Genomic DNA, 20,109 nt, shown 5'->3' on the forward strand with positions numbered 1-20,109 from the left:
CCAAAAAAAACAAAAAAACTTGTGATCCTTGGATATATATGTATTAGTATGGAGCATCTACAATGAAGCGATATGATCATTATTTTCAGTCAGTCACAGAGCTAGCTTTCATTGCTTGAAAAGGAGAGCAAAACATATTAATCAATGGGTGCCAACAATATAAATTATTCAATATTTTCCTCACAATTACACAAGTCTTAAAGTTTTTTACATGAAGAAGTGTGGTTCCACCTGTTTCCACTCCAGAAAATTTTCAGTCATCCTTTCTATTCTTGGTCGCTATAATTGCCAACGTTCTGCACTCATGGAGCTTCTTCTGATCATGATTTTGATCACAAGCGAGAGAGATATAAAACAACCAACCAATATATACAATCACAAGCGGGAGAGATAAGAGTTACTGGGGAAGTAAGAGACTACTAATGGAGCTTCTGATGAAGACTTTGATTTGCATTTCGATTCCTTTGACGCTTTCACTCCAGAAGAGCCTCCAGCATCATCGGAAACCCGTTGTGATGACAACGAGGGCATGAAGCAATTCCAAAAAGCTGAGAAAAAAGCCATTAATCAGCCTATTCAAAAATTGCCTTTCTCTTGTATTTGAAAAAACAGTTCCTCAGGTAGTCTTTCAGCAGAGGAAAATAAAGCTGAGAGAGTTTTGTAGAGGGCCAAAGATTAAAGATGAGATAAATGTATGTTTGATGAGAATCAAGTTAAGACGGTACTTCATTTTTATAGTGGGATTTTGTTGACTACATCGAACTTGGAGGACAAGTAATCAAGCAAGTCATTAGATGGTTGTGTCCATTTTCTTGGTATCGTGGCTGCTTTGACTCCTTTATAACTTTCATCATGCCACGTTTTGTTTCCATAAAGCAGAGATTCCCAGCTATCAGCTAAAGCATATATTGATTTTTTTAAAGAGACATCGGCATGGTTAGTGCTCTTTCCTATTCTTTTGGTGAAAAGAAAAAAATGAGTAAAATTGTAAAGCCAACGGGAGAGAAAGTGACGACATAGCTAGAAAGCTTGCGATCCAAGGGAAGACAATGCATGCACCTAATTAATCACTATCACGTTGGTTGGCCCAATCTAAAGTCTTTGGTCGGTCAGTCCTCTAATTTTCTTTTCATCATTTGGACGAAATCAATCAATTTAAACCCGACTGTAGAGAGACAGGAAGGAAGACATGCCCGCATGCAGTATTAGTTTTGACCACACAATTAGCATGGCTTTTTGATTATTTTCTTGAATAAGGTTCTTGTTTAATAAGGTAGAGAAGAAGTTTATCAAACAAGTAATTGACCTACTAAACCCTGAAAATACTTAAGAATAGGATTCTAGTTAATTGGAGTTATAGTTTATGACATTTTATTATTTTTAAGGAGTTGAATTCCGATTACGGATTACTCATGTGTTTATTAACCAAATGAGAATGGAAACACAAGTAGGGCCCCACACAATATCATCATGAAATTAGACTCTTGTGTTGGAAAGGAGTATTCTAATTGTTGGAGAAATAACCCATGAGGAATCACCCTTACACTCTCTTTTTTTTTTAAATAATATTTTTTAATCAATTTTGTTCTTTTTTATTCTTTCTCTTTCCTATTCTACCCTTACTCTATATTATTTCTTTTTCTTTATAATTTTTTTAAGACATTTCATATTGAGAGGGGTGATAGTATGCTAAACTCACACACACTATATAGATGCTAGGGCTTAAACCTCAAACCTTTCCTATGGGGAGCAATTGCTTCAAATCACTACACTATGGGTCCTTCGCGTTTCTTTATAATTTTCCTACTTGTACTCCTTTTTCAATTATTTTTTTTTTCCTCTTTTCGAACAAGAAATAATTAACATTGTATATAACCCGATGAAGACCTGATTATGTTTCTCCAGACAACGGAAAAAGTGATGAAGATGAGAAAATTCAGGCCAAGAGATGCCTAGGTAGCTACATGAGATGAGATCATAAAAGTTTATATATATTCGTCGCCAACATTAGCTTGCAGGAACCATTTAATAAAGTATATAGCCTAGGTGTCTATTCGACCATGTCCTTTTGATATATTTTCAAATGGTGTGATTCCTACATACAGCTTCTCGTGCCTCTGTTTTCCTTTTTTTGGGTTTGACTAAGAATAGTTTTCTCCACACCCAAAATCAAAGTTTGAATCTCTCCTCCCTATTTGGAATAACTTTTTTAAGGAAAGAAAAAACTATCTATCTTTAATAATCAAACTCCTTCTCAGTCAAACTCCTTCTTAATTCAATTCATATTCTCCCAATTACGGATTACATACCATTAGTCCTTTGATTCGCTAGAGTAAGCATAATCAACAACAAATAGGCTATATGCCTTAATCAAAGCATCTTCAAATGAGATATCAAATTACCATGTGGACATGAAATAACAAAAAATAAAAGTTAAAGTTACTCCAACCGAATAGTCAAATCCTACGTGGATTTGAAGGCTGGAAGAGATATGTCAAAAGTAACATATCTAAAAGTTGGATGTCAAATATTACTTTAATATTTTTTTAATCATGGACCCCTCTATCATTTACTCTATTTTAAAACTTTAGGCATTATATGAACCCCATTTTTTTTTAAAATATAATAAAATAATATGATATTTGGCATTTCAAGTGTAGTTCATTTTTTTTACTAAGTGTCAAATTGCCACATAACCATCACATTCAAATTTAACATTTTGTATTTGACATCTCCCTTGAAAATTGATTCCTATGATACACCAAGTTGACTAAGAGAGAGAGAGAGAGAGAGAGAGAGAGAGAGAGAGAACATTCAAATTTAACATTTTGTATTTGACATCTCCCTTGAAAATTGATTCCTATGATACACCAAGTTGACTAAGAGAGAGAGAGAGAGAGAGAGAGAGAGAGAGAGAGATTTATCCTTCAACATAGTCACCATGTAAAAAATGTTTACGCTAAGCTTGCAACTGAAAGTAAAAAAGTAAAGTAAATATACGAAATCGCCCTAATTTACAAAAAAAAAGAGAAAAAGAAAACAGAACTTATGATCCTCGGGTATATGATGAAAGATATACTTTGGTTTCCTTACAACTAGGTCCTGAAGAACATGTCTCACGGTTCTGCATAAGATTTATTATTTAGAAGTAGATGTAGCAGCGTGACTGGCCTTCTGCTAGAAATGGTTGGATGATGTTCTTATTCTATCAACGAAATCTTTATTTCCAATTAGTTATTTAGTTGATTTTTGCTTGTTCAAGTTGCTTGGTTTGTGTTTAAAACAATTGAAAGTAGTGGTTCAAAATTAACTAGTTTCTTTTCTTGTTTATTTATGCTTCTCTTTTTATAAGAGGTTCTAAGTTCGAATTGTCGATCACAGTTACTAAAAGGAAACTACTCATTCAAAACCCAGAATCAAATTATCAACTCCAAAACCCAGAATTTGAAGAATGGAAAGAAAAGAAATATAAACTATATAACCCAATTGGCTTCTGTGTATATCCAGGCCAGCTCCTCAGCTATACAAAGTGTTGAAGCAACCATATTCAGACTTCATGCATTGAGCAAAACAATCACAAGCGAGAGCGATAGGAATTATGGGGGAAGTAAGAAACTATAATGGGAGCTTTCGATGAAGACGACGATGATTTTGATTTGCTTTTCTTGGATTCCTTTGAAGAAGGAGCTTTTGCACCACCGTTAGGCCCTCCTGCATCATCTGAGACCTGTGAGTTTGACAACGGCATGAAGCAATTGAGAATGGGTGAGAAGATAGCCATTTGTTTGTAAGTATAAAGGGTTGTGGAAAATGATTTTGTGTGGTTTGTTTAGACTTGAGCGGAGCAAAGCAGAAATGGATATGTGAGTTGCTATGTTGTCCAATATATTTATAATGAGATAGAAATGACACTCTGTCCATTTAACTTGGACGCCAAGCAACATTTGAAGACATCATCTGATATATCGATGGTTCTGTGTACTTTCATATAATAGACGTGGCCTCTTTGACCAGATATCATAATTAACAAAGGCATGTTGAAAAATCTCAAAGTTAACAGTAAAGCATGAAATTGTATGTAGCTTATTTTATTTGTTAACCTTGACTAAATCAATAGACATATTTTTGCGTTTCTTAATTCTAAAAATAATTAATTCGAGATGCACTAAAAAAAGTTCTAGACCAGGACCTGCTAATATTTAAAGAAAACTCTATGAATTTCCAAGAAGGCTGCAAATTAAAATCATTTTGTCTTAAAAAGATATTTTAACAAATAAATGTAACGCTTTCAGGTCTAAAATATCTGTTTAATAAAAAATGTTTTTAAAAGGGAGTTTTATTACACACCACCAAATCTACAAATCAAAATCATTTTCTATTAAACTAGACTCCGTTTATGGGTAGAATCTTAACTAATATTAGTTTACGACACAGATATTTTAACAATCAAATGTGGCACTATCTGGTTCATTAATTCAAGTACGATTTTCAAGTGCCACTTGTTTTCACATCTACTTGATTAGTGGGGTACGTGGCCATATGTTTCTCTATACAACGGAGAAAGTGATGAAGATAAGAAAATTGAGGTCAAGAGAGATGCCTAGTTAGCTACATGTGGTGACATGAGATGAGATCATAGAATGTAAATATATATTTAGGCATCAATATTAGCTTGCAGACCAAAAAGAGCAGAGGGATCGGTTAATAAAGTATAGGGGTGAATTTAAACACTAATTAATTGACAATACTAAAAACTCTTCTAAACATGTCAATAACAAAAAATTTAGAGGTAGGGAAGGCTATCACATCTCAAGGTCAGGGCATATCAAAGTCTCTTTGAGGATTTGGGGTCTTAGCCTCTTTTTTTATTTTTATAGATTACCTACCAAGAAGAATTGTCGGTAGCTAGACTCGAACTTAAACTTTAATAGCGAAAATAACGATCCTTACCAACTTAACCAACTCTTGTCGGCTAGAGACGCGATTTCTTTAGTTGCTTAGCAAAGTAGAAATGGACAGCCAATAACTAAATGTTTGAGATAATTGAATAGTGTGATAATAAATGCGTGACTTTGTTGATTGACCGGCAGGGCAAGATATATGAATTCAGGTTCTGTCCACTTTGACAAGTACTTGACACTTGAGAGCGACAGATTATATAGGAAGGGAGACTGAAGTTGATGACCTTCATAAAGATGTGAATTCCAACAAGGCTCTCTCAGGTGACATGATGATATTCTGGGTTCAAAAGGTAATTAATGAGAGATGAGCTTGCATGCAGACCAAGGAAGAAGAAAGGCACTTATTTAACTGTTTACATCATGCATAAGATGCCGCATGATACTGAACTGATGTGAGACCATTAGATTAGAGATGTGATTAAAGTTTAATTAGGCTTCATTTGAAAATTAAACTTAGAGCTCGTTTGAAAATGATTTTAGATAAACCAATAATTTATTTAAATTGTTTTAAGTAATTTTATGAAGCACTTCTCCATAATTACTTAAAATTACTTTTAAAGTAATTATATAGAGAATCAAATAATAAGTACTTCTTCCCATAAGTAATTCTGCTCAATGAAAGTCTGCAAAGTCAAAGCACAGCTGCCGCACACAAGGTCACCCCCCGCGCCCATTCAACTCCACACCCACCCAACCCCTTCATTCCCAAATTAGTTCACATTTCCCACTCCCTATCAAACTTTAACGATTATTATTCCTTCTGATGAATTCTTTTTTAGTCTTTTAGTATTTTGTTCATGTAGATTATAATTAAGGAAAATTTTTCTTTTTCTTTCTTCTTTCTGTAAAATCCTTTTCAATTAAATTAGTTTTAAAAATAACCCTATAAAAAAAAAAAATTTCTTTCTAGAATTTATAAAAGTAGCATGTTTTGGTTTTTTTTTTTTTTTCTTTGAGAGAAGCAAAGATAGAGTCAATATGCGCAATGTAATCTCATATTGGAATTCCGACCACACAAAAAAAAAAAAAATAAAAAAAAATAAAAAAATAAAAAAATCTCATATTAGAATTACTTCTAGAGATATTTAGTGATATACCCATTTCTAGCACTAATATTATAAATAAACCATACACAATTGAATTCCTATAAACAAACCCAAAAAAAACCCAAAAAATGATAGCTAGCCTTATTGAATTTAATATTGATTATTAAATTACTTTGATGCCCTATTGAGTGCTTTGGGTATTTTTATGAGATTTTGGGGTTGGGCTTGTTTTAAGAAATTGATGGCAGTTTTGTAATTTATAAGAAGTTAAAAACTTTTTTGTTATGTTGTAAATGGGCTTTGGGTGTGTTTCTAAAGTCCATTTTATATATGGTATTTTTATAATTTGGGCCCCCATATTGGGTATAATAGTGAATCTCCCTTAATTCTATTGTTTATATGATTTTCTAATAGTTCTCATATTAAACTCATATTATTTCTAATAGTTCTTGTTGAAAAAAATTTGATAATTTTTACACGTTGACCCATAGGGATTAAAACCTTGGATCCGCCACTGCATCCATCCATCCATGTTCGTGTTCTTTTCCTCAAAATTAACTCGAGAAAAGAAACTTGCCGACAAATTATTGATGTGTTAAACTAAAAATTTATAACATTCTAATTAAACAATCCGTAAGGATCCTTATTCAACTTCACATTTTCTTATTATCATTCTTCAACAAAGAGGAAACTGAAAAATCACGCTAAGAATTTGAGATATATTCTAACACAAACATCAAACTAGAATCTAAACAATACAAAATGAAGATGTTAAAATCATCAAACTCCGCCCAATTCCAGCTTCAAATCATATATATATATATATATATATATATAACAACTGCTATTTCCATGCACTAATTGTTTTGCGAATCTTCATCCCTTTCTTAGCGTCAGTGAGACAGAAGCTTCTTGCAACTCATGAGTGTCTTGCAGGCCAGCTCCTCAGATTATATCAGAGAGTACGTTTCAGAGAAAGCGGGTACGTAGCTTCGATCGATCTCTGGTTCATTATTTAGTGACGCAATTAATTACAACCGAGAGAGATATGAATTTTGGGGAAAGTAAGAAACCACTATGGGAGCTCCCGATGATGATGATGAGGATGATTTTGATTTGCCTTTTTTGGAGTCCTTTGAAGAAGGCTCTTTGTTGCAGCTGCCTCCCGCATCATCAGAGACCTGATGTGACGATGAGCAAGGAAAGAAGCAATTGAGAAAACCTGAGAAAATGGCCATTCTTTTTTATTAAAAGGGTGAATGAATAGCAAAGAGAGACGAGAGCTAGGCTTGTGCTGGTAGCTGAGGCTACTTTTTACAACAAAGAAATGGATGGCTGGCCACCAAAGATAAGAGTTTGCGATAAGATTAAGGGGAAGGCTAGCATGGTCGTTGAGTATTTATAGTGGGATGAGATGGATACAAATGTGACGTTTATTGATTAACTTGCAGGGCAAGAAGGATTTGAAGGTTCCGTCAACGCTAAGAGCATCTACAATGGGCTCCTTAAACCACCTCCTTAGAAAATTTTAGAAGAAATTGAAAAAATACAACTCCAACCATGCTCCTTATCCACCTCCTAAAATAGGAAGATCTCTAGGAGCTCCTATATCTAAGAAGAGAGAAAGGACTCCTAGTGACTCCCTATAATTTAATGCTGTTTTATTTAATAAATATTTTAAACCTTTAATTAATGCTAACTATTTTTTTTATAGAGATGGACCAATTAAAAAAGAGATAGCATTTATGACTTCATAAACTAGAGAGCATGATTAAAGTTTAAATTTTAAAGAGAGCTCCTAAAATAACTTTTATATGTTTTTAGCTAAAATTTAACTCAAAAAAATAAAATAGAGAACATGATTGCGGATGCTCTAAGCTGCTTTAACTGGACAAAACAATCTATGGTGACAAACTATGTTGGAAAATGTGATTCAAAGTCATTAAATTAACAACTATGACGACATAGAATTAAAAAAATTACTCTTCTGCCAACTATTAAACATTATTTAAAGTTAGAGATAAGTCAGTACCCCTCAAAGTTAACTCCACGAAATTTCACTAAAATTTCACTTATACAATATTATTATTATTATTATTATTTAAAACCTAAAACTTCAACTTGGGATTGTTTGAGAAGAGTTTATAGAAATTGTTTGAGAAGGAGTATGAAAAATTTGAAAGGGAATGTGAAAATTATTTTATGGAGTGTTGACCAAAGTTTAGGCATCAATACCTAATGTTCCACTTTTTAAAAAAATAAAAATAAAATAAAAAAACTAAAAAGCATTTTAGGCATCGGTTCGGTGGATATAATAAATTATGCTAAAGTGACATCAAAGGCAACGTCATAGAAAGCCAAATATGTGTGGTCCCTTTATAAAACCTAGTCTTGTTATTTATAAAGTTGATGTCTAATATACTAATAGCATTAGTTTTTAATATTGTCAATGTCTATGTGGTGTTGTGTAAAGTAAAATTTAATATAATGGATATTCTTATTATTCATGTAAACTTCTCTAATGCTGAAAAGGAAAAAAAAAAAACCTGGATGTTTACTTCTCAATTATTGTGTCTGTGAACTTCCAGGAAGCCACATCGAACTTCTGTGACTCAGTCAAAAGAAAATCCTGAAAAATTGGCTCTATCAGCTGCCGTTTGAGAGGACTAATTATATATATATATATATATATATATATATATGGAGCCCACGCAATGAAATGAAGTGTAGAATCTTAATTTTAATACACCAATATGCGTGTTGTTGTGGGAGATAAGAAGCTTGCAGAGCAAGGAAGAATGCACTTCCAATTTGACGACACTGTAGAATTTCCCAAGAATCAAATGTCATGATTTCATTCAACTATGATTTTTCAATGCCACGTGGTTCACCTCTGCTCGATTAGTGGGTGGCCTCTCTCGACAACGGAGAGAGTGATGAAGATGAGAAAATTGAGGTCAATGGTCAAGAGATGCCTAGCTAGGTAGCCAGCTACTACATGTGCCATGTGGTGATATAAATATGAGATTATAAAATGTCAACAAATTTAGGCACCAATTACTTGCAGAGCAAGAAGAGGGACTGGTTAGTAAAGCATATATGCATGCATGTGTCTATTCGACCATGATGTTTCAAATGGCGAGAAACACAGAGTTCAAAGGTAATTAACGAGAGATGAGCTTGTGGACCAAGGAAGAAATTAATAATCCACTCAGTTAACAAGCAGCACGAGTGAGATGAATTATAATTTAATTAAAATCGGTAAGGAACTATTCAACTTTACACATTTTCTTAATATTATACTTCTCCAAAGAGGAACTGAAAAATCACGCTAATAATTTGAAATATATTACATCAAATCAAAGAAGGCTCTTTGTTGGAGCTGCCTCCTACTACATCATCAGAGACAGAGCTAGAATTGTAAAAATAAGGAGGCCGAAATAGAAAATACAAGTATATAAAACATGTAAGTATTTAATACTTACATGTTTAGAGCTAAATATTTCTAATTGAGTCATGTCTAATTTGTTTTAGAGAAAATTTTAACTTAAATTCTAAGTTGTTTATTACAAATTCTATGTATTATATATAATATAATAGATGAGTGATAAAAAAAATAGGGGCGCCAAGGCCACTCTAGGTCTAGGAGTGGCTCCGCCACTGCCTACTTTGAGATGAGCAAGGAAAGAAACAATTGAGAAAACCTGAGAAAATGGCCATTCGAACAGCAAAGTAGAAATGGATGGATGAGGCAGCAAAATGGTAGTAACAAAAATCAGAGAGGGAAATAGGATAAGATATGTATGTATGCGATTAATTAGTATGGTCGTTGAAAATTTATAGTGGGATAGAAATGTGACGTTTCTTTGATTATCTTGCGGGGAAAACGAGATTTTGAAGGTTTTGTCCACTTGTTACTGCTTAGTAGGCTGCTGCTAATCTATGACCATCGGCAAATTATATATGTTGAAACACGTCCAAATTAATATGAAAGCTACTCTTGTGCCAGCTAGAAACAGGATCCAAAGTCTCACATAACTTAGTACAGCTTATCCACTGTGGTTGGAAACCAATTCCTTTCTCATCAATTGCGTGAACCTCCAAGAACCCAGTCAATCAAAAGAAAACATGTGATATGACTTTCCATTAAGGCCCCGTTTGGTTCATGGAAAAGGAGACTTGGGAATGAGAAATCCTCATGTTTAGTAAGTTTAGGTATGAAAAATTGTTGCCTTGCATATGGGAAAGTACGGAGAAAAGTAAAGCCATACTCTCCGTTTGGTTCACAGAACGTATTTGAGAGGAAATTATTTCCCATGTCATTTCCTAAAGAATGGAAAATGAAATATTCTTTTCTTACTTTTAGTAATGCTGGGAAAGTAACCAGGAAATATCACTTTATTTCCTTTCCCACGTTTGTTTTGAGTATGAATGGAAAACAAGATTTGTATAAATTTTCAATTATACCCATATTAAATCAAATATAAAAAAATGCTTTTAATGATATATTGTAATTCTAAATTGTTAATTGAGACAAAATGATCATGAAAAATATTTATTTAATATTGGCTCATTTTCCCAAACTATCCCATGATGAGGGAAAACAAAGCCCAAGTTAAAGGTTAAGAGGATAAATTTGGCTGGGTTAGATGGCATCCAGATATAGCCATGTTAAAGGTTAAGATCAAGATTATTAAACTCAGATAAAGGCAGAGATGTGGTAAAGCAGTTCTGTAAAATTAAAGGGCCCAATTGTCACGCTAATGTGAGATCACTTGACATTTTCTCTCAACCTGAACAAGGAGCCTCAAAACCCTTTCTGATCAAAAATTCATCATTTTATTCAAGCAGCAAATTCTGAAAAGCAATCCTAAGGGCATCCTGCTACAAGTAGTTGGTCCTGCAAAGAAGGCCAAAATAAAGTACTCAAAGGCTCAGAAATGTTCCTTTTTGTATAGTCCTGCCTGCTTCAGGTAGTCGCGCCTGCAAATGAAAATGCATACTAGCGAGAATCAGCGACAACACATATACTTACACGCGCACACAAACATATCCACAAACTTGAAAACATCTGATCTTGAAGCTCAGCTACACACTTTATAACAAAAGATAGGTGGTATCCCCGTTTAAGCCAGCAACATAAACCTATTCTCTTTTTCGGTCGAACATAAACCCATTCTCATCTCTCATTTTTGGTATTCCCATTTTAATTACAGAAATTAAGAAAAATTGTGACTAAGCTATTGAGTTTCCATGGCTTTTAAGCTAGAAATATATCTCATTCCCATTATTGTCTCCATCTTCAGGCAGCTATTATCTAATTGTACAGTGACAGCTGTTTTTTGGGTGATTTGGTTGGAGAGAAATAGAAGAATTTGTTAGAATTATAGTGCCAATGAAGAAGGCTTCTGGGAAACAGTCAGGTTCCAGAGATTTTATTAAATGACATGGCATGTCTGGAGAACAAATATAGACAATTAAATTTGTTTGTAGAGTAGTGAAAATTAGTCCAGATAAGATGCGAACCATACCAAAAAAGTTTTACTGTTACAACCACAATTCGAACAAGCTGTATGCATCCTAATTGGGGCAGTTTACATGAAAGTCTGGATATGCAGAAAATCAGAGTTAACAGCAGATGATGTGATATTCTTAGTGATCAAATAACTAATAAGGTTTCTGTTCCTAGAAAAACTGACCATGCCAGACCCTTTACAGCGCTTACATGATTCAGGTCTGGTGCCAGGAGGAACACCACTTCCACCTGCAAAGATCCAATAGCACAAGAAATTAGAAAAGAGAGTTTCCTTCCAATACTAATGAGCCAAAAACAACTAAATACTAGACAAATTTCAAAACTAGAAAAGACATTTGGAAGTGAGTAGAATCAGTATACCCTTCACAGGCCACTGCAGCTGGAAATGTCACAGTTTTAGCACATCCCTGGACAGCTTCCATAAAGGATGGTTCCAATGAAATGAAATCTATGTCATGGAGCAGATTCTAAAGCACATGCGCAGATCAACAACAAAAATGAAGATGGATAAAACCTTTGATATCTTGACCACCAAATTCTGACGGAAAATGATGAAGATCTAATTTCCATTGGAAACAACGCCCACCAATAACATGCACATACCACCCAAAGTGAAAATAACATCCACAAAAAGAAAAAAAGAAAAAATGCAAGAGCCAATAATTAGGAAACATAGATGGTACTTCACCTTGTTGTAGAACCTTACTTTAAGAATAAAGTCATTACATCATTATCAAAGATATCTTTAAATAGATTCCTGAAATCATTGGGAGAGCCATTGCCTTGATCTTCAAATGCAGAATGGCCAACCTGCAAAAGTGTGCTTAATGACATAAGTGCAGACATCAATAAACAGAAGTGAATTAGACAAGGAATACGTAAAAGTATAGTATAACAAGAGTCCTGCAGTTGAGATGATCATGAAGCTAAAAGGTTTACTTGCCATCAAATGGATTTCTAAAGACTTAAAAACATTATCGTTTATAAAATGCCTCTGACCTTCACAATGAACAATTTCCACCAATTCATCTTAATTTCTTCTCAGTGTGGAACATGTGGAACTATAACCCATTTTCGGTTTTCTAGAGAATTTCTATGTTTACTGAGAAGCACTTTTCATTTGGCGGTGGGTGAGAAGGAAAAACTTTGTGGAATTGCTGTGTGATTGCTATTGTTTGGTAGTATAGAATATAGATGAACGAAACATAAAGGGGAATGGGAATAGGAAGGGATTTAGTGTAGTGGGCTTCACTGTCATTGGAATTTCGGAATGTATGTTTCTTCTTATCCTATGCCCACAGGTGGAGGTCTTCTAAAATTGCCAGTGTTAGTTGAGCTGTTTTGTATTCTAACTGTGACTTTTTGGATTTGGTTTTGGAGGCTATGGGACTGAAGACCACATAAAACTCTGCATCAATATCAACTCATGAGGAATGCATACCATGTATATAGCATTTCAGGACTTGGTTCCAACTGAAGAATTGAACTAGCCACAGTATTGATTGGAAGGCATGTTATACCAGGATGGGTATTTCCTCTTTTCTTCGTTCAGCCCATCTATCATATGTTCTTTTTTATGTACAGTTCCTTCAATAGCCTCCGAGCATCAGCCTTCTTTCCTGGTCTAGCAAAGGTAGAACTGATGCATCGAAGGGTACTTTCACATGGAACATACCCTTTCTCATTCATATCAGTTAATAATCTTTTTGCCTCATCCCGATATGACCTTTTCAAATTCCTCTCCATCTCTGGATGCTTTGATAGCTTACACCAGCCACAGATTAGTATGTTGTAAGTTGAAGAGTTAGGAGAGGTCCCTCTTGTCTGCATCTCATTCATAAGCTCCCTAGCTTGGCTCATCTTTCCCACTTTAGCAAAATCACTAATAAGAACATTATAGGTGCTAGTTCTGGGAACAAAACCTGTCCCTACCATTTCACAATAAAGTCTTATAGCTTCCTTTTTATTTCCAATCTTACCATGGCCAGAAACCAAAATATCATATGTAGAGGCATTAGGAACAAAGCCTCTATTCTTCATTTCACCAAATAACTCTTCTGCCTTTGTCATCAGACCAGCACCTGAAAGTCCCCCTAAGAGAAAATTGTACGTTTCAATACTTGGAGAAACTCCCACAGCCAACATTTGCGAGTACGTAGCAAAAGCCCTTTTCAGATGGCTGCTTATGCAATATCCACATATAAGGGCATTGTAAGTATCAGTATCTGCTAGAAATCCTCCTCCAGTCATCTCTTTCAGTACTGAAGTAGCTTTCCTGGTCATTCCTAGCCTGCATAAGATAGTGATGAGATTGTTATAAACATCACGAGTGGGGTTAAGCCCCATACTTACAAGCTTATGATGCATCTGCAAAATTGTATCAGCTCTCCCACTCTTTGATGCAGCATAAAGCAAAATTCTATGAGTAAATGAGGTAAGGAGAAAACCAACAGCCAGCATTCCATCTAAGACATCTAGTGCTTTTTCAATCTCATTTTTATCACAAAGTCCTCTTAACAGAATGTCACATGTTATTGAGTTCGAAATAAACCCTTGACACTTCATCTCATGCCAGAGTTTAAAAGCATTTTCAGTGTCACCCTCTCTGCAGAATGCATTAATCATGGTATTGTATGTGGCACAGTCAGGAGCCAAACCCAACTCTTTCATTCCAATACAGACAGATTTTGCTTCATATTTCCCAAGCTTCAACAGACCATTCATTAAGACATTGTATGCAACAACATCAAACCCAATATTTTTCTCCATCATCTCTTGGGCCAAGTTAAGAGCAATTGACTCCTTTCGTGCTTTAAAGTACCCATCCATTAGAGATGTGTAGTTAACACAATCAAGAGACAAACCCCCAGAAGTCATATCCATAATTAATCCTTCAGCTTCTTCCATCCTTCTGCACTTTTTCTTGTTGTTCACAAAAGTATCAAGTATGAAATTGTTTTCCTCCAATCCTCCCATTTTCATTTCCTTGTAAAGATCAAGAGCAAATTCTTGTTTACCTGCCTTAAAGCACCCATCAATTAGTGCTGCATACACAAAAGCATTTGGCAGGATATTTTGTTGCACCATCGTCCTCAATAAATCCATAGCCTCACCAACCTTTCCTTTCTTCATGAAGCCATTTATGATTGCAGAATAAGTAACAATATTCGGGAGAACATGTTTCTCTTCCATTTCTTTAAGTACTGATTCTGCACTATTCATGTCCCCTAAGTTGCAAAGCCCACTTATCAATGCAGAGTAGGTGATAGAATTTGGAACTAGGCTAAGCTTTGAAATTGTTCGAAAAAGAGTCTTAGCCTCATCAGCTTTCCCAACCTTAAAGAGTCCAACCACTAAAGCAGTACAGATTACTATATCAAAAACAAGGCCACGAACAACCATTTGGCTTTGAAGGGTAAGAGCTTCCATGGAAGAGCCTGCCTTAAACAAGGAATCAACAAGGGTAGTATAGGAGACATGATTAGGATCCACACCCATTTTCTCCATCTCCCTTAAAAGCACTTTGGCTTCTGATAACCTCCCATGCTTGCAAAGACCATTTATAATGGAGCTATAAATTACTACATCAGGATAAATGCCATTCATAACCATTTCCTCATACAAAGACAGGGCCTCTTCAAGTCCTTTCTGCTTACAGTAAGAACTAATGAGTGTGGTGTGTGTTATAAGGTTTGGTTTCAAAGGGTTACCGTCAGTCTGATTCTGGTCATCGTCTCTTTCATCATGAGGGCTGTCTTCATATCTCCGAGATCTCAACATCTCATCTATAAGACTCTTGGCCCTTACAAAATCACCCGTGCTGCAAGACCCATGAATGAGAGTATTATAAGTAACAATATCCGGAAACAGACTCTCACTTCTCATTCTCTCCATCAACTCAAGTGCACGACTAATTTGTCCAGCTTTGCAATGTCCAGCAATCAAGGTGTTGAAACCTACAACATCCTTAGGAATTCCACCATCAACCAAATTATCCATAACCCATTCTGCATAATCTACCGACCCAATTTGACAAAACCCATTAACCAGTGTGTTGCAAGTATAAGAATCGATTGAAATAGCCCTCCTCACCATTTGAGACAAAAACCCAAAAGCCTGATAAGCCAATCCTTGTTTAGAGAAACCCCATATGACAGTATTATAGGAAACAGTATCAATTTGACCATTTCTCAAGAAATCTAGAGCCGAACTCAAGTTTCCCACTTTGCAGAATGAATGAATCAAAATGTTGCGGGTGAAAACATTGGGGAAAACCCCACAAGTAAGCATGTCAGAGTAAAGAAGAGGTACCTGAGAAACAAAACCCGAGGCATTGAATTGGTAAAGAAGCCGATTCCAAAGCGGCAAAAGAGGAACAAGGCTGTGATTTCGCATAGAAAAGAAGGCATCAGAAGCGCTTAGAAATCTTCCACATGCCAAGTAAAGGTGTATGAGGGTGCAGAAGAATGATGAGTAGAGGTGGGTCTTGGATGGTGGGATGGCAGAAGTGTTGCTTTGGAGATGAGAAGGACCAAAGATAAGTGGGTTTTGATTGGTTGGGCGGAGTTTGGTTGATGAGAAACTCAAAGATAGAGAGAGGAAAGGGGTGCTCTTCGCTCGCTTCTTCAAAAGCAGCATCTGTGATACTGCTAGTTCCTCGCTTACTCTTCTCTTCTGTTTATCTGAATAATTGAACTTCGGAACTGCTATCAAAAGAATTCAGAAATGCCAAACAAACATGTGTTTTTTGTTGTTGTGAAGTAGACACAGTCTGAGTACAACTAGTACCACTAACCAAAACAATAAACATTGCTACTGTATGAATAAGTCCTATTTTTTTCCTTTTTCCATAAATTTAAAAACAAAAATAATAACACTACATATATTTATGTTCGAATGTCCCTCTCTTTGACTTTTCTCATTTTTATTTTTATACAAGTCATATTAGGGAAAGCAAAGTTGAATCAGGATTTTTTTTATTTTAAATATAAGCGATATTGGAGAAGGATGAGTTCAACCTAAATATATAGATAAATACATTTAACCACATAAAAAAGGGTTTACATTCAAAACAGGATAGTGTAGGTTATAATTGTTTTTAAGAAAAAGATAGAAAATGTTATTTTCTTATATAAGCCATATTAAGTAATGGAATTTCTCACATTGTATTGTGTCATAGGTTCGAATTTGAGGCCACCCATTTACAAGACAATACCTTATTCCACTAAAGTCAGGTGAGTATTTTTGTGAATGGTTTTATTGGGTGATGTATTTGTCTAACAAAACAGGGTAGGGGAGCTAGAAAGCAGACTTTACCTCAAGCTATGTTCTCCTATAAATACGTCGTTAGCTTAGCATCTTCCTCGTACAGAAGAGAACAGAGCAGCACAATTACTTCGTTCCTTGACTTTCCCTTGGAAAAGCTGAAACTGAAAAATGCCTCTCAAGCTGCTGGACGCCACCATCTCCACCTTTGACAGTGTGTTCGAGAAATTCAGAGCAGAAGCCCCAAAGAACAAAGCCAATCTCATCCTCTTCTTGGCTGACAAAGACCCTTCTACCTCTCTCAGCTGGTGCCCTGGTAATTATTTAATTTACTTCAAAATTGAATTTTCTTTTCAGTTTTGTGTGTTCATTTTATGCGATAAAATACAAGTGCCCGTGATAGGGTTCTTGTGAAATTTTTCGATACTAATGTGTTGATAAAATTGATCTGGACTCTCAGAGGTTCACATTCAAAATCCCATAATTTTAAATCACTAAGAAATCACCCTGTTGGTGTCTTCAGATGTGTAAATAGCGCCCCCAGCTTCACCTTTTTAAAGAATTTAGTGATCATTGACTTCTTCCAGTTCACTGTCAGATTGACACTGAGAGACTGATCTGCTCTTCTCACTTTGTATACAATTATGAATTCCAAATTCTACATAAACCTTCACATGAATCTTCCGATACCTTTCTTTGATTCAAGATCTTAAATTCTTGCTAGGAAGAGTTTTGGTTGAAATTTGCCCTTTAGCCATCTTCTTTCTCACCATGGACCCCAAGTGTATGTTAAAAAAAACAAGGAAATTTTTATCATCCTGTGAGGGCATTTCCATCGATTTAAGAGGAGCTTGGGTTCTAAGGGGGGCTCTGGATGAAAATAGATGCTCCGTACATGTTAGATATAGAAGAAGAAAAGAAAAGGCAAGTTGCTTTCTTGACTGTCAGTTTAAGAATAGCTTCAATGTGAAAATGGATTCTTGGAGCAAGTTAGCAAAGTCTTCGTCTAAAATCTTGTGTGATGATTGCTCCTAGAGGAAAGTAGTTTCTTGCAGACATGTCCTGATCATCCATGGTTAGAAGGAAGGAAGGCTGTCAAAATGTCAGACCTGTATCAGATCTCTTCAAATTTACTGGTGGTAGTTTGCATATCTTTGAATCAGCACAGAGTGACAAAAATGGATCATAATCCCGATCCTATTGAAACTTGTGGTGGTGGTGCATCCTCAGAAATGCTGAATCCAAAACACTGATTTGCTATGTCACCAAGTAGAACAACCCGTAAAAGAACTAGTTTCATGCTTCTCCTACTAAAGACTGCATTGAGAAATACTTGGCAGGAGGATTCTCCCATTTATTGACATTTTTTTTAAAACGTAAATGAAGTGTGCAATCATGTATGTCATTGATTTTCCCTTCTCTGTTCCAGATTGTGTGAGAGCAGAACCTGTAATCTACAAAAAGCTGGAAGCTACAGCTGATGATGTTGCACTTCTGAGAGCATATGTCGGAGATAGACCAACATGGAGGAATCCGGTGCACCCATGGAGAGTAGACTCAAGGTTCAAGCTGACTGGAGTTCCAACACTATTCCGCTGGGAAAATGATGCGATCAAGGGTCGCCTTGAAGACCATGAAGCGCATGTTGAAAGCAAAATCGATGCACTTGTTGCTGGAAATTAAGTTTATCGTTTGAATATCTAGTATGGTTGAATTTGCGTGTGTTTTATGACTTGTTAGACTGGTGACCTTTTTGTACTCTGCACTTAATAGTTTAAAATAAATAAATTCATAGTTTAGCAACAATAAAAATAAGGTGCGCCATGGTGGTTATAGCCAGTTGAGATGTTGCCTTTTACTTCTTCAGTGTTTTTAAGAATATATGCTGCAGCTAATAGCAGCCAATTGTTCTTGTTGCTTCTGTGAACTTGTCTGTGATTACAGTCTTGCAGGATTCCAATTCTACAAGAATTAATAATAAATGGATTGGGTTACGATTCATGTTTGTTCATCAAATCCTATCCATATATTATTCATGTTAGCAAATATTGGCGTTTTTGTGAAATATTCTAAGTTGCATTTAAACATACTAATTTTGTGTTAGGTTTGTATCGCATTAAAAAATTGTTTTTCACATATATATTGTTTCATTCTTGAAATGCATGTTGTCTAATGTCTGACAACTATTTCCGTAGGACTCAATAAGGGCATGAATCAGTAGTAGCATCCCATTTTAAAGGAGTGAAAGATTTGGGTTTTTCATTGTTCAAATGTGTTTTAACTCATAGTTTAATATTCTTTCTGCTTTTTCACTGTCAGTTTAACCTTTCTCCTTAATGTTTCCGACCTTTAAATATAATTTCCATATGCCTATTATGCATATCTTGAAATATTGGAGGATATTAAAGTAAGAGTGCTGCTATTTCCACGCTCATTTCTTGACATGACATAATTTGGTATAAAAATAACCCATAATAATTATGAGTTTTGGCTCCAAATTCGGCCTCCATGGATCAATATATCAGAAACCCAGAAATATTACAGTGCCTATAGTCAAATTCCACCATATACAAATATACCCAATTGAATAGGAGTCCAACGAACTCAGAGATGAAACTATATATTTTACCAAAGAAACAAATTACTTGATAGCTACAGAAGCAGAACAACAACATATCCATGGAGCTCTGCAATAGCTGCTCCAAGACCAAAATCCACCAATTACCCACTTAATCCCTCAACATCCTATACAATACCATATTCACAAGCCCTCAATTAAATCTTGAGCAATGCTTTCAACTTCATAAAAGAAACTTCTCTTCCCGTTGAAGAATCCAGAGCCTCCCTCGTCGTCCTCCTCATTAAGCTCCTCTCTCTCTCCGATTCCCCCAATGTCCCTATAGTTCTTCTAGTTCGAATCACGGAAAGCTAAGCATTACATAAGATTAGCAAGTAGAGCCTTGATGTTCCATGTGTCTTTTGATGAGAAGTCTGGAATTGTGTGAAAAGTAAATCTAGAATTTTCCTCTGATTTCATTCACTTGAATAATGATAATTGCAGTAGTTTTGCTTTCATACAAAATAGAAACTTAGCTATGAGTAACAACCTGTTACTAACATCTAACAACATGGTTAAGCTAAACATGACAGGTGTCATCATTTGAGCCTTCTTGATCTACATGTGATTTTCTGCGTGCAGGTTCAGAGTTGTTAGTATGAACTTGTACTGATGGCTGAGACATACTTGTAACATCTTTTATGCATGTTATGAATTCCAAGCTTCCCAAGTTATATGGGTTTG

At 35.4% G+C, this 20,109-nt stretch overlaps 2 protein-coding genes across 16 annotated transcripts; one reads left to right on the top strand and one right to left on the bottom strand.

Moving 5' to 3' along the window:
• Positions 1-10,723: 10,723 nt before the first annotated feature.
• Positions 10,724-16,275, bottom strand: LOC117619100 (pentatricopeptide repeat-containing protein At5g14770, mitochondrial). Of its 15 annotated transcripts, none has more exons than XM_034348942.1 (7): positions 12,985-16,275; positions 12,250-12,353; positions 12,058-12,102; positions 11,904-11,950; positions 11,707-11,771; positions 11,539-11,613; positions 10,724-10,990 (listed from the first exon to the last, which is right to left on the bottom strand). In XM_034348942.1, exon 1 carries the CDS (start codon positions 16,179-16,181, stop codon positions 13,104-13,106), a length of 3,078 nt encoding a protein of 1,025 aa, XP_034204833.1. In that variant the 5' UTR covers positions 16,182-16,275; the 3' UTR covers positions 10,724-10,990; positions 11,539-11,613; positions 11,707-11,771; positions 11,904-11,950; positions 12,058-12,102; positions 12,250-12,353; positions 12,985-13,103. The 15 variants fall into 15 exon arrangements, with proteins under 15 accessions (XP_034204833.1, XP_034204834.1, XP_034204831.1 ...); XM_034348943.1 differs by having other exon boundaries at positions 11,904-11,958; XM_034348940.1 differs by having other exon boundaries at positions 12,232-12,353.
• A 574-nt stretch (positions 16,276-16,849) lies between these two features.
• LOC117617036 (thioredoxin-like protein Clot) lies at positions 16,850-18,809 on the top strand. The gene is made up of 2 exons (XM_034346276.1): positions 16,850-17,124; positions 18,238-18,809. The coding sequence occupies exons 1-2, from the start codon at positions 16,980-16,982 to the stop codon at positions 18,489-18,491; spliced, it is 399 nt and encodes a 132-aa protein (XP_034202167.1). The 5' UTR covers positions 16,850-16,979; the 3' UTR covers positions 18,492-18,809.
• The last annotated feature ends 1,300 nt before the right edge of the window (positions 18,810-20,109 follow it).

This window comes from Prunus dulcis, chromosome 2, assembly GCF_902201215.1.
Source record: "Prunus dulcis chromosome 2, ALMONDv2, whole genome shotgun sequence".
In the NCBI taxonomy this organism is placed as follows: domain Eukaryota; kingdom Viridiplantae; phylum Streptophyta; class Magnoliopsida; order Rosales; family Rosaceae; genus Prunus; species Prunus dulcis.

Coding starts and splice junctions, on each gene's coding strand:
- LOC117619100 (XM_034348942.1), bottom strand. CDS start 16,181: ATGCTGCTTTTGAAGAAGCGAGCGAAGAGCACCCCTTTCCTCTCTCTA.
- LOC117617036 (XM_034346276.1), top strand. CDS start 16,980: ATGCCTCTCAAGCTGCTGGACGCCACCATCTCCACCTTTGACAGTGTG. Junction 17,125..18,237: donor CTCTCTCAGCTGGTGCCCTG/GTAATTATTTAA, acceptor TCTCTGTTCCAG/ATTGTGTGAGAGCAGAACCT.